This window comes from Pteropus vampyrus, unplaced genomic scaffold (genome assembly GCF_000151845.1).
Source record: "Pteropus vampyrus isolate Shadow unplaced genomic scaffold, Pvam_2.0 Scaffold48, whole genome shotgun sequence".
In the NCBI taxonomy this organism is placed as follows: Eukaryota; Metazoa; Chordata; class Mammalia; order Chiroptera; family Pteropodidae; genus Pteropus; species Pteropus vampyrus.
Window position 1 is genome coordinate 2,209,835 of NW_011888829.1, and position 13,139 is coordinate 2,222,973.

The 13,139-nt window shown below is 41.1% G+C and overlaps 1 protein-coding gene across 2 annotated transcripts in view; it reads left to right on the forward strand.

Annotated features, from left to right (window-relative positions):
* The window catches only part of ZC3HAV1 (zinc finger CCCH-type containing, antiviral 1), a 55,019-nt gene that overhangs the window by 21,055 nt on the left and 20,825 nt on the right, over window positions 1-13,139 (forward strand). For both annotated transcript variants that reach the window (XM_023530288.1, XM_011359496.2), the window contains exons 2-6: window positions 667-802; window positions 4,716-4,968; window positions 8,185-9,348; window positions 9,782-9,880; window positions 12,276-12,399. In XM_023530288.1, coding sequence (XP_023386056.1) covers window positions 667-802; window positions 4,716-4,968; window positions 8,185-9,348; window positions 9,782-9,880; window positions 12,276-12,399 — 1,776 coding nt within the window. The remainder of the gene's footprint in view (window positions 1-666; window positions 803-4,715; window positions 4,969-8,184; window positions 9,349-9,781; window positions 9,881-12,275; window positions 12,400-13,139) is intronic.

The window sequence follows — 13,139 nt, forward strand, 5'->3', positions numbered from 1 at the left end:
TATTTCCGTAGCCATATAGGGCTTACATCTCGGAAAGGTCAGATGACAGAACCATTTCACCATCATAGAAAGTTCAGTTGGACACTGTTGACCTAAATCATCAAGGCCTTAAAACGAAGGGGATTTTTATCTTTTTTTCCTAGAGTGGTTTGAAGTATACAGTTAAGAGCTTGTTCCATTCCTTTGTAGTCACAAATCAAGTTTACATTGGTATGTAAGATGTAGAAGAGACAAAGCTGTGAACAATTTCATGTAATTGAAATGTTTGATAAACAGAATTCTGTTTTCCCACGGACTTCATTGTCAGTATGTTACCCTAATCATTCTTTGTCTCTCAATGGACAGTCATTTCTAATAAATTGGTTTCAGTTTCTTTGCTAGTTTTTTTTCCTCTTCTCACATTATTAATGTATACTAGATGAGATACTGTTTAAAGAAGTATTGTAATAACTTATAGATGTTTATAATTTGTGAAAAAATATACATACTCTCATCTAGATGTTTCATCAATTTATATTTTTGAAGTGTATACTGTAAGCTGGACCAATCTGTATTAGTTATCAAAAGATAAGGGCATTGATCTTCAATGGCTAAAAGTTCCCTAGATGATTTCTTTTTCTTTACTTCTGTGAATTGGAAACACTGACAATTGTCATTTTCTTCTAGGAATTTATGCAAATATTCTCACGATGTTCTCTCGGAAGAGAATTTCAAAATCCTAAAACAGCATGAGCTCTCTGGACTGAATAAAGAAGAATTAACAGTGCTTCTTGTCCAGAGTGACCCTTTTTTTCTGCCTGAGGTAAGTTACAATTCCTTGGTTTAACAAGCAGGAAGAATATAGTTGGCAGTGTTGTGTCACGGATGTATTGGAGTAGGAGCAGGAGCAGGGGAGAACTCATAGTCAACATCAGGGCTCTGCAGGTCGCCACACCAACAGGTGACCTAAGAATCTCCAGCAATTTCCTTCCTACTTGAAATATTGTAAGAATTTGAATCTGGAATGCCTCCTCTGCTAGGTTGCTAGGGAACCTTGTGTGAGCAAATGTGATCTGAAGATGCAGTGGACTAATTGATGCTTCACACCAGGGTGGCCTTCTGGAACAGGTGGACTTCGAATTGAAGTTTGGAATTGAGGGCCTATTGGTTTAGGGTACAGGCCAAGCTGTTGTAACAAAGAGACCCCAAAATGTAGTGATTCAAATAAAATATAATTTTATTTCTCTATCACTTAATAGTCTCGATCAGGAGTCATCAAATTCCAGCCCATAGTCCAAATCTGGCCTGCCATTTCTCTTTATAAATAAAGTTCTGTTAGAACACAGCCACACCCATTCATTTACATATTGTCTATTACTGCTTTCTATATACAGAGGTGAATTGAGTAGTTGTGACAGAGACTGAATGGCCTGCAAAGCCTAAAATATTTATTATTGGTCCTTCACAGAAAAATATTTGTCGACTTTTGGTCTTGCCTATATGTAGGCAGGTGGGGCCAGTAGAAAGCAAGTATTTCCTTTTTAAAAGGTGCCACCTGGACATTGTACTCAGCGCATCTGCTTTCATCTCATTGGCCAGACCTTATCACATGGTCACACTTAGCTGGATGGGAGACGGGGAAATGTAGTTTCTGACTAGATAACCAAGTGTCCAGCTAAAATTTGGGAGCTTCTATTACTAGAAGATGGGGACAGTGGTGGATGATTAACCTTCTATCCATACGGTAATATTGACTTGAAAATTAGAGACTGTTGTTTAAAGAATGGTGCCTAACCAGAGAAAAATCTTTGGAGTAGAGAAGTTAGCCTCATACTGAAAGAGAGGTACAGAAACATAATGGAAGACCCAAGTGGAGCGGGTGGAAGGGATGGAGAAAACTTAAGCAGGGTTGAAATTTAGTCGTGTTTTTATATATGACAAGATAGCTATTGGGGACCTCTGGAGGGTTAAACACTTTTTGACTCTAAGCTCAGTGTGTTTTCCTGAAGACTTAAAAAAAAACTTATGACATGACGGGTGATCTGGGGCTGACCACTGAGCTCAGGAGAGAGAGGAATGCAGGGTACTCAATAAAGATTTGTTTAGGGAGAGGGAGAAGGAGGAAAATATATCTCATATCCTCTCCCCACCCCATGTATTCTTTCATCTAGGTATTTGGATTTGTCTCTTTCTGTTTCCAGGAGCCCAAGGTTTAGAGGTCTTGTTTTGGGATATCTATGGCCCTTGGCCTACGTGCCAGCCTAGTTCCCATGGAGAAAAATGCCCTACGCACCAACCTCGTTAAAGGTCCTGTTGACAAAAAGAGGCATCCTCTCCTTTCCCTTTTATGTGAAGGAATGATGAGATGAAGACTTGTTATGACATTTGAGAAGAGCGTTGACCTGTGGACCACCCTAGCTTTAAACTTGGAGGTTTGGAAACGTCAGTTATCAGGTCCAATCTCTGCTTAGTTCCTCAGAATCACCTAGGAATTTTTATATCAAATCCCTACAGAGCAAGGGGAGTGGCCACTCTTCCTTATCTAGGGACGAGGTCAGCCTAAGAACCTAGTAGAAAGTGCTGTTGTGGAGGGATCCCAGAGAGCCCATGGACAAAAGCACTGTAAGGATCCTCATAGGGGAATGCTCTCGTCATCCTTCTATCTTCAAAACAAGGGGGCAGTGTCACCTGAGGCTCCCTTTCCTTTTTAAGAATTCAGTACCTATGATTAGTAGGTGGGGAGGTTCATGTCTGAAGTTTATTTTTAGCTAATAACTTAATTGCCGTTTACCACTTGTCAGGGTTAAGATCACAGACTGGGAGACTGCACTGTTTCCTGACCTAGAGGTCTTCCTGTCATGGAAAATTGACCAGAGCATCATGAGCATGTGTCTCCTCGAAAATGCTGGGCAAGAAAAGTCTCTAAAGGAGTGTTTTAATTTGGGGCATTAGAGCAGAATATTTTTGTAGGGTTTTAGCAGGAGGGGATCAGCTAGGCTCAGCTACTTCCAAGAATAGTTGGTTGAGGATGTTTCTTCCAAGGATGCTCCATCTCAGAGTCTGGGCTCTGCCGCTAACTATCTGTGTGATCTTGGACAAGGCATTTAATTCTTCTGTGTCTCCCTTTATTAGTTTGTTTTCATTTGTTCAGCTACACTTAGAAATGCCTGCAAGTGGAGGCAGCAGTGGACAAACACATTCGCTGCCCTAAAACACTAAAATCGTTCACACTTTTTCACTGGGAGAACAAAAAGCATCAGACAAGCCTGAATTTCTAATATATATATTAGAAATTCTAATATATATGTATACTTTATATAGAATTTCTAATATATATATATATATACTTGTAAAATATATATATATATATATATATATATATATATATATATACACACTTGTAAAGTTGAAATATGCTTATTAAAGGGAGAAATGCTTTCATTTGCTGGTCTAATTAAGGCTGGGAGCATTCTTACTTAAACATCAGTACGGTAATAGGAATGTCAATCAAAGCATCATTTGTGAAGTTGCTAATTGCTCTTTTTATGCTAGAGCCTCTAGGACCCTTGTTCTCTAGCTTTATTGTGCATTAGAGTTACCTAGAGGGTTTGTTAAAACACAAATTGCTGAGCCCCACCTCTGGTGGTTCTGATTCTGTAGATATGGGGTTTGCATTTCTAATAAGTTTCCAAGTAGAGCTGATGCTCCTGGTCCAAGGCCACACTTTGACAAATGCTGGTCTAGAATCAGAATCTGGATAATAGGCTCTATAGCAATGATATCTATTTGAATCAGGTTGTAGAAGTTGCTAGAGTCTGAATCTATGTCTTTGCCTAAGGGTTCAGATCACAGACTGGGAGACTGCACAGATAAATCACAGTGAACCATGTTGATCTAGTTTGTTCAGTCTATTGAAACAGCTTGCAAATGTTTTGATCTTTAAAGTTCTTCAGGTTAGCGATTCAAACATTCGCATCGCATTTTATATTTTGCATAACACGTTCACATATTTTAATATTTCATCTGCTCAACAATGGCTTAGGTAGACAGAGCAAATATTTGTCTCCTTTACAGCAAAGGAAACAGAGGCTGGGAGTAAGTAAGTAATTCAGGTGAGGTGGTTCCAGGGCTGCAGACTTAAGATAACATCTTCTAGTCCTGCATTACATGGTCTGGCCTCAGTGGTAATATTTCTTCTGCCCTCCTTTTGGTAAGAACTACATCTCATCTCTGTAGAGTTAGATATGTAGATACATATACATTTACATGGAAATATAAAAATTGTCTTCTTTGGTTACCCTTTGGAGAGTCTTGACCATGTTCTGCCTAGCAGAGACTAGCATCTGGATTTTCCGCAGTTGCAGGTAAGACCTTGTCCCTGCAATAGTAGAATGATGTCCAAAGGTGGTCCTTCCTCTTTGGGGTACCCTTATAATGTAGGGCTCACTTTGGGTCCTGTTTGGTCCTATCCTATCTGTAGCTGGCCACCTTATTTTGATTCTTCCAAAGGGTTATCAAATTCATGTTTCTTTCAGTTACTTTCAGTTACCTCTTCTGTCTCAAATAAATGATCACTTGAACACAGTTCATCAAAGATTGTAAAATACACATGCACTGTTTTCCTTTGGTGTATCTCTACTTGCTTCAGAAATTTTTGGATATTTAAACTTTCCTTAGTGAATATGTGGCCAGTACAGAAAGGTGTTTTATCTCTCGCTATTCTTTCTCTTCTGTAGATATGCAAAAATTATAAGGGAGAAGGTCGAAGGCAGATTTGTAACCAGCAGTCACCGTGTGAAAGGCTTCACATCTGTGAGCACTTCACCCAAGGGAACTGCGGTTACGCCAACTGCATCCGGTCCCATAACCTGATGGACAGAAAGGTACTGGCAATCATGAGGGAATACGGACTGAGCCCAGAAGTGGTCCAGAACATTCAGGACATCTGCAACAACAAGCACAACCTCAGGAAACCCTACGGGTTGAGAGGTAAGTGCTCGTCCTACTTTTTTATTAATAGGATTGACAGAAATAAACAGAAATCCTGAGGAAATAACTTTACTGAGGCTCACTCTACCTCACCATGTAAAACTCCATTTTCCATTTCAGACCTTGTCCACAATCTTTACATAATTGTAATCACAGTGTATATGTGATTATGTGATTTGAATCTCGTGCTAAGCAGTATTCCCCCCACCAGGTTTTTAAAAATGTTTATCATTTCTTTAAAAGCTAGTTGATACAGCATTTTCCTAATGAAAAAAAATATATAAAATTTTTTAGATTCATCAGCTGTTAACACTTTGTCACAATTGTTTTAGCACTTTCTCCCTGCACATGTCCACATAGATACACACACATACATTTCTGTGGTTAAAGCATTTGACGTACGATGTCAGTCATCAGGAAGCTGCAAACGTAAATATGTGTGTACCACCTCGAAACCAGGCCAATCTCTCACATAACCACAATACAATAATACAGGAAATTTAGCATTAATGTAAAACTACATACAATTTAATTTATTGTCCTCAGTACTGTTTCTTTAAAATTTTTATTTTTATTTTCTAAATTGTGGTAAAATATAAAATTGACTGTTTTAACCATTTTTAAGACAATTCAGTGGCATTAAGTACGTTACCATGTTGTGCAAGCACCACATTCTTCCATCTCCACAACTCTGTCATCTTCCCAAACTGAAATTCTATACCCATTAAACAATAACCCCATTCTCTCCTCCCCTCGGCCCTCAGCAACCATCACTTTCGTTTCTGTCTCTATGAATTCGATTACTCTAGGAACCTTATAGAAGTGGAATCATACAGAATTTGCCGTTTTGTGCCTGGCTTATTTCACTTGGCATAATGTCTTTGAGGTTCATCTAATCCATGTTATAGCGTGTCAGAATTTCCTTTCTTTTCAAAAAAGAATATATGTATGTGTATGTGTATGTATGTATATATATATATGTATATGTGTATATATATATATAATTTTTTTAATTGTTGGTAAAAATACTCTTATCCTAAAATTTATTATCTTCACAGTTGTTAAGTGTTCAGTGGCATTACGTATATTCACATTGTTATGCAACCAATCTCCAGGACTCTTTCATCTTGCAAAATTGAAACTCTCTCCTCATTAAACAATAATGCCCCATTTCTTCCTCCCCCTAGCTCTGGTTAATCACCATTTTAGTTTCTGTTTCTCTGAATTGACTACTCTGGGTTACTCATAGAAGTGGAATCATACAGCATTTTTCTTTTTGTGACTGGCTTAATTCACTTTGCATAATGTCCTCAAAGTTCATTTATGTTGTTGCCTGTGTAGGAATTTCCTTCCTTTTAAGGCTGAATAATATTCTATTGTATGTATGTGCCACATTGTGTTTGCCCATCTGTTGATGGGCACTTGGATTGCTTCTACCTTTTGGCTATTGTGAATTATGCTGCTGTGAACACGGTGTACAAACACCTCTTTGAAACTCTACTTTCAATTCTTTTGTGTACATGTTCAGAAGTTGAATTGCTGGGTCACGTGGTAATTCCACACTTAATTTTTTAAGGAAATTTCATACCATTTTCCACAGTGGCTGCACTATTTTACTTTCCCACCAGCAATGCACAAGGATTCTGTTATCTCTACCTCCTTGCCAACACTTGTCATTTTCTGTTTTGAGGATAATAGCCATAATGGGTATGAAGTGAACAGTACTATTTCTTAAGCATTTTTATATTTTTACTAGTACGAACACTTACAATTTTAAATGTCTTTATGAGATGAATGTAGAAGAGGTGAATTTTGTAAGTAAATAGAATATATAATTCTAAGATTCTGTAAGAGGTATAAACAATTACACCTCCTTATATTTGAGGATTGCTTTATAGTTGACAAGGGACTTTCACCTAAAATACCTAAAATATCTTGTCATTGTTCCTTATAGTAAAACCATGAAGAAAGGCAGGTATATTATCACTTAATGGGCAAGGAAATCAGTCTTGGAAATTTTAAGGGACTTTTATTGCAAGTAGCCTTAAATCATTTTTCGAAGAGTGAAGGATAATACTATGAATACATAAAAGTAATGTTTTCAAGGCCTCACACCAGTAGACAGCACCAGAACTCATGTGTTCTGACTCCACATCTAGTGTTTTCTCTCTCATACTACGATGCTCTTTCCTTGGGGGTACAAAAACAGGGATAGTTTTTGATGTACTTTCCTAATATGAATTTACTGTGTGTGAGAGATCTTTACTGTCACTTGTAGTTAATCTACTTAATTATTTTGCTGACAGGAGGAGGTTTGCTTTTACTATATCCTGCTGCCTCCTGGGTTTGGAAGACAGGACTTTTCTTCCTTTTTCCGTAATAGTACAAGTCACACACACTGCACCCACCACACACGCGTATCCTACCTATGAATACACTCATACCAGCTATATCACACATGACTGTACCTGTCTCACACACTCATACTCCCTGCACACATGTATGCTACACATGCACATCCTACATGCACATATAAACCTCACGCTCGTGTGTATCACATGCACACACTTCACACACACTCACAAAAACATGTGCTCACTCACTGCTTCCTGGGGAGTGTGACTCATCAAGCTTCTAGAGAGAGGCCAGCTCTTTTTAATATCGCTCACTTAAGTTTGGGCATTTGTAGGGGAAGAACTTGGGAAGATTTTCTGGTTTAAATGAAATTAGACCTTTAGACTGTAGTTTAAAAGTTTTTTTTTTTTTTTTTTGGTTTGTTTTAAGTTTGTGAATCCTTACTTGTTAAGGACAGCTACATCACAACATGGGCAAAATCTAGATGATTTTTGGAAAATCCTCGCTGATTTGCACTAGTCTGCCTCTCCCTTCACCACAGTGGTGAGGTGACTTGAACCAGCGGATGGTGGACAGCCCCACCTGAGAGTCTGCTGCTCGGGGGCTACCTCTGAGCCCCAGGAGAGAGGCTGAGAAGAGCCAGGGTTCTCCCGGTTTGTGGGATGGTGTTTTCTTCTGTGCTGGTAGAATGGCGGGATTCCTTCATCGCCACGATCACCCTTCTCAGGGTTTTTAGACACCATATTAAGACATGTAATTTGAGAGAACATGGGTCGCAAACCTGGAAAAGCTAGGAGGAACAGTGGTGGTGAGACCTCAATTACGTCAGCTCTGATTTTCATTGTTTCCTTCCTTTCCTAGCTCCTCCCTCACAGCGCCGAGACAGGGCGCATGGAGGTCGAAGCAAGAGTAAAGATCGATTCTACCGGGGTAGTTTAGAGTTTCTTCCATCCGCCTCAAGCTCTGCGGACAGGTCCGGCACGTCCAGTCCAGATCAAAGCGGCCGCAGGTCGCCCCTGGACGCTGTGGAAGACCTCACCCACAAGTTCCTGCGTCTGGGAAGCCAAGGTGGCCCCCAGCCCTCCGCAGCCTCCTCGTCCCCGGCTGCCGAGGTCGGAGCGCCGGGCCGGGCGGGGGCAGACCACGCGTTCTCAGAGAATGGCAGCCCCGAGGGCTTCTTTTACGGCAGTCAGGGCGGCACTCAGCTGCCTTCCGACTTCGCGGCGGCCCCCTGGCGGAAGGGCCCCGCCACCTGGCTCAACGGCCAAGGCCCCAGCAGAGAGAGTGTGTTTCCGGCGAGTCCCGCCGCCTCGCGCTCGCGGCTCGCTGCTCCGCGCACACCCGACACCGCGTCCGCGACCGCGACCGCGACCGCGACGGTGGCACAGGGCGCGGGCCTGCGCTCCTCGGGCCACCCGAACGTCGAGGGCAGGAGTGGGAAGCACGACGCCCAGCACGTTCCGCTTTTCGATGGTGATTTTAATGGACTGGGCACAGATAGCACTTCCGCGAGATCGTCACATTACAAAACCGCAGCCACGAGGGAGAGAGAGAGATCGTTACCGAGGAATCAGGAGGCCGCAGCCGCTCACACCAATCTCCAGACCGGCAGCCAACTCCCCGACGGCGATGAAGCGGGAGTGGCGTTCGGTAACAGCAAAGACAGGGAGAAGATGTTTTGGATGGGTCAGTCTGTCCACAACGCACGAAACGGCTCTAGTAAAGTTCTGTACGAAACTACCGATGTGACCAACACTGGTGTCGTCGGGTTTGGCTTCACATCGGCAGTCAGAGGGGACCAAGACGAGTTACACTCTGGAAGCCAGAAGCCGAGAACCCAGGTCCTGCCCACACCTGCGGAGCCCACGCCCCCCACGCAAGTCAGCGCTCTGCCCAAGGCGCTGCTTTCTATACCTTCCCCGAGCAACAGAGCTGCAGCCTGTGAGGCCCGTGGTCTGAACTCTGATCAAATGCCCCTTAGCTCTGCCGGCGAGCTCACACGACGGACCCCAGACTGTGCTCTGAGTAAGTCAGTAAAGGACAAAAGGGCCCCCTGTCTTGTGTCTGCGGGAGAGCGGCTGTGGCTGGTGCTCTTTGGATGGGCTCCAGCGGTTATTAAAGGGCATAGAGTTAGAGGGTTCGTTAAGGGGAGGAACTGGTGAAGTGACTGACATAGAAGATGGAGAGACCAACCAGTAGAACAGTATGGAATCAACTGCTACGTTTATCGAGAACAGGAATAGCTTGACAATGGTTTAAGAAATACATGTAACTCCCATGTGATCCTAATGTTCACGTTTGCATTTATGGAGGGCTGTCTAGGTTCTCATGAGCAACACATGAATGGTAGGAATTTTCTTGAACATTTTAGACATTCTTTCCCATTGTGAGACCAGGGATCTTGATTTGGAGTTTAAACATTAAGATTGGCGTACATGCATCCTCTTTTGTTTTATAGATTCCGTATCTGATGCTGCGAGTACCGCATCTTCCGGAATGGATGATCATGACTCAAAGGAAATTTGTCTTGACCATCTGAATAAGGGGTGTCTACTTAGTGAGTAACTTAAGGTCTTTCTGGAAGCAGAAACTTTATTAATAGTAATATAGCCAACATTTCTGAGCATTTGCTATATATCAGGCACAATACTAAGAGCCTTACGTGCATCTTCTTTAAACTTCATATCAACCTTAGAAGTAGGTTCTGTCTTTAACCCATTTTACAGTTATGGAAGGCGGAAGAATTGAGATGTTAAGACCTCACATACCCAAGTAACACAATTGGGTTTTGTCCCTACACCACCCAGCCCACCTGTGTTCTTCACCACTGCGTGATAGTATACTTTCTCCTTTTGCAATTCAGTTTTAGGTGAAATAGACTTAATCAGGGACCCATCTTTTCATATACTAAAAGCAAGCTGACAAACAAATCCAAATCACAAAGGTATCCTAGCAGACACATTTTCAAAGTTCATTTCCTGTCCTTTAGGCATTGTCTCTCTTCTGGACTCGAGGCTGTTTGCATTCCTTCCGAACTCTTGCACTGAAGAGACCTGTGCTCTACATGATCTGTGTGTCCTCCTAGTTGCGGAGCCACACCTGGTCACTGTCCCGTCTCACCAGGCTTCCTATAGAAATGATTCCCATGGGACTACGCTGGGGACAAATTGCTGTACTCTCACTCTTATACCACTTTCTCACCTTTATATCTCTGTCCCAGGCCTGGGCATTGTGTCTGATTTCATTCACTTGATCACTTTAGTGATCTGAGACTCATTTGCCTTATGTCTGAAGGGGAGGATTCTGCCCTGTGTTCTCTCAATCAAAAGTCTTTAACTTAAAATTTTGTGTTTTTTTAATTGTGGTAAAATATATATAACATAGATTCCTCCCCATCTTAATCATTTTTAAGTGTACAGTTCAGTTAGTGTTAATTATACTCATATCAAGATCTTTTTATCTTGCAGAGCTGAAACTCTGTACCCATTAAACAATAGCCCCTCATTTTCCCCTTTTCTAGCCCCTGGTGGCCATCATTCTAGTTTCTGTTTCTATAAATATGACTATTTTAGGTCTGTCATATGTGTGGAATCACACAATATTTGTTTTTGTGCAATGGGCTTATTTCACTTAGCATAATGTCCTCAAAGTTCATTCATGTTATAGCTTGTGTGAAAATTTCTTTCCGTTTTAAGGTGGAATCATATTCCGTCGTATGTATATTCCACACTATATTTATCCATCTGTTGATGGCCACTTGGATTGCTTCTACCTTTTGGCTATTGGGAAAAATGGTACTATTAACATGGGCGTACAAATATCTGTTTGAGATTTTGCTTTAAATTCTTTTGGGTATATATCCAGAAGTGGAATTGCTGGATTATATGGTAATTCTATGTTTAATTTTTTTGAGGAACTGCCACACTGTTTTTCATAGCAGCTGCACCATTTTATTTTTCACCAGCAATGCACAAGGGTTCCAGTCTCTCTACATCCTCAGCAACACCCATTCTTTTCTTTTCTTTTTTTTTAATAGCAGCCATTCTAATGGGTGTGTGGTACGAACTATAAGGAATTGTTATATACTTTTGAATCAGCCAAATCTCAGGCAGTTTCATTCTATGAGTTCCCTGTAATGTCTAAACCTGCCTCTTTTTGTTTTAAAATACTCACATACCTTGTGGACATTTCGAAACAATTTAAACATAACATAATGAAAGTTGTGAAAAACAACTGTTTTCTGTATTCCTGTATTACAAGCTTATAACATTAATTCGTTATTCAGCAAGCATTCTTTTACTAGCTATCTTTGGCATGCCCAGCTCTACGCCAGTCCTGCAAGGGAAATATAAGCTAAACAATGATATAAGCTTGATATAAGCTGTTCTTCAATGATACGTAATTACTGTAGGGTATCAGAACTTCCACAAATGAGAAAACTGCATAAAATAAGTAAATACATAAATTAAAAAGCACAAACGATACTGAGTGCTGGCTAAGGGAATACAGAATATAAGTCAGATCAGAACAGAGGGAGATGAGTGAGGGAATCTTGCTGGAAGAGGCAAATAGTAGGCGAAGCTTCAAGGAAAGACAGCAGTGGCCTGTGCTGGGGAGCATTTTGTCTGCATATATCCACTTTGGTACAGAGAAGGTAACTTTGAATTTATAACGACCTCAAATTTACATGTGGGCAAAGGGGCTTTTTGGGGAGTGGGAATCTTTTGTTTTCTGATGAGTCTCCATTGATAATAAAGGAACTCAGAGACATAGGTATGAGGCAATTCAGGCAGCAGCCAGCATGAGCAAAGGTGTAGATGGGAAATGTGCTTGCATAAGGTCTGGCAGGGTGCAAAAGGCAGGCCTTGATGGGGAAAGTCGGCAGTGAACTTGGTTGAACTAGTTGGAACCTCCACTCAACAGACCCTCAGACCTCCTCTCTGTCTTTGTAGACGACTGCAACAAAGTCCACTTCGTCCTACCATACCGGTGGCAGATGTTAAATGCCAGCACCTGGGTGGACCTCCAGCCCATGGAGAATATTGAGAAGGCCTACTGTGACCCCAAAAACAGCGTGTAAGTCAGTGGCTGGACTCTGGATTGTGAGAGCCAGGATATCATCAAAGGAAAACAGTGCTAGCCTATGGGAAGAAGAAAAGAGTTTCCTTTAGAATCTCGTTCAAGTTTGAGATTAAAACAGCAAACGCCTGCTGAGTTAATGAAAAAAACAACAACAACAACCCATTAGCTGGGTAGATTTGAAGTCATGCAGAGCCTGACTGATACTAAGGATTCTGGGACTGTTTTCCTAACTCATACAAAATAAACAGTGACATGATTATTTGTTTAGTTGCTATTTGTCAGTGTATTCTGCAGATAAACACAATGCAGAGGTTTGTTTGCGTTCCTATCAGCTTGTGGTAGGACTATTAAAAGTACTGAATGATTAGCTCAAAAAAGGCTTCAGCTTAATTTCATAGTTTTAGAACATGATTTGAGTAATTGCATATAGTTCTGGTGCAGAATTTCGTTGTTTACTTTGGCATTTTATAAATAGCCTTTATGTTTGCTATTTCCTCTGTCCTGGAGATACCTTACGTTTTTGTTTCTGTCAGGACTGAAATGGGTGATACCATTCGTGACCATATTTATAAGATGCATCCTAGTTTTATAAAGAAATTCTTTGGGGCAGAAAAATTACATACATTTCATCATCTGCAAATTTAATGAATTTTTGTTGGAGATTCTGTTGCTGCGTTTTGCCACTAGAGGGTGGCATCAGCTATTTTCTTGTTTCTAGGTGATTTTTTTTTTTT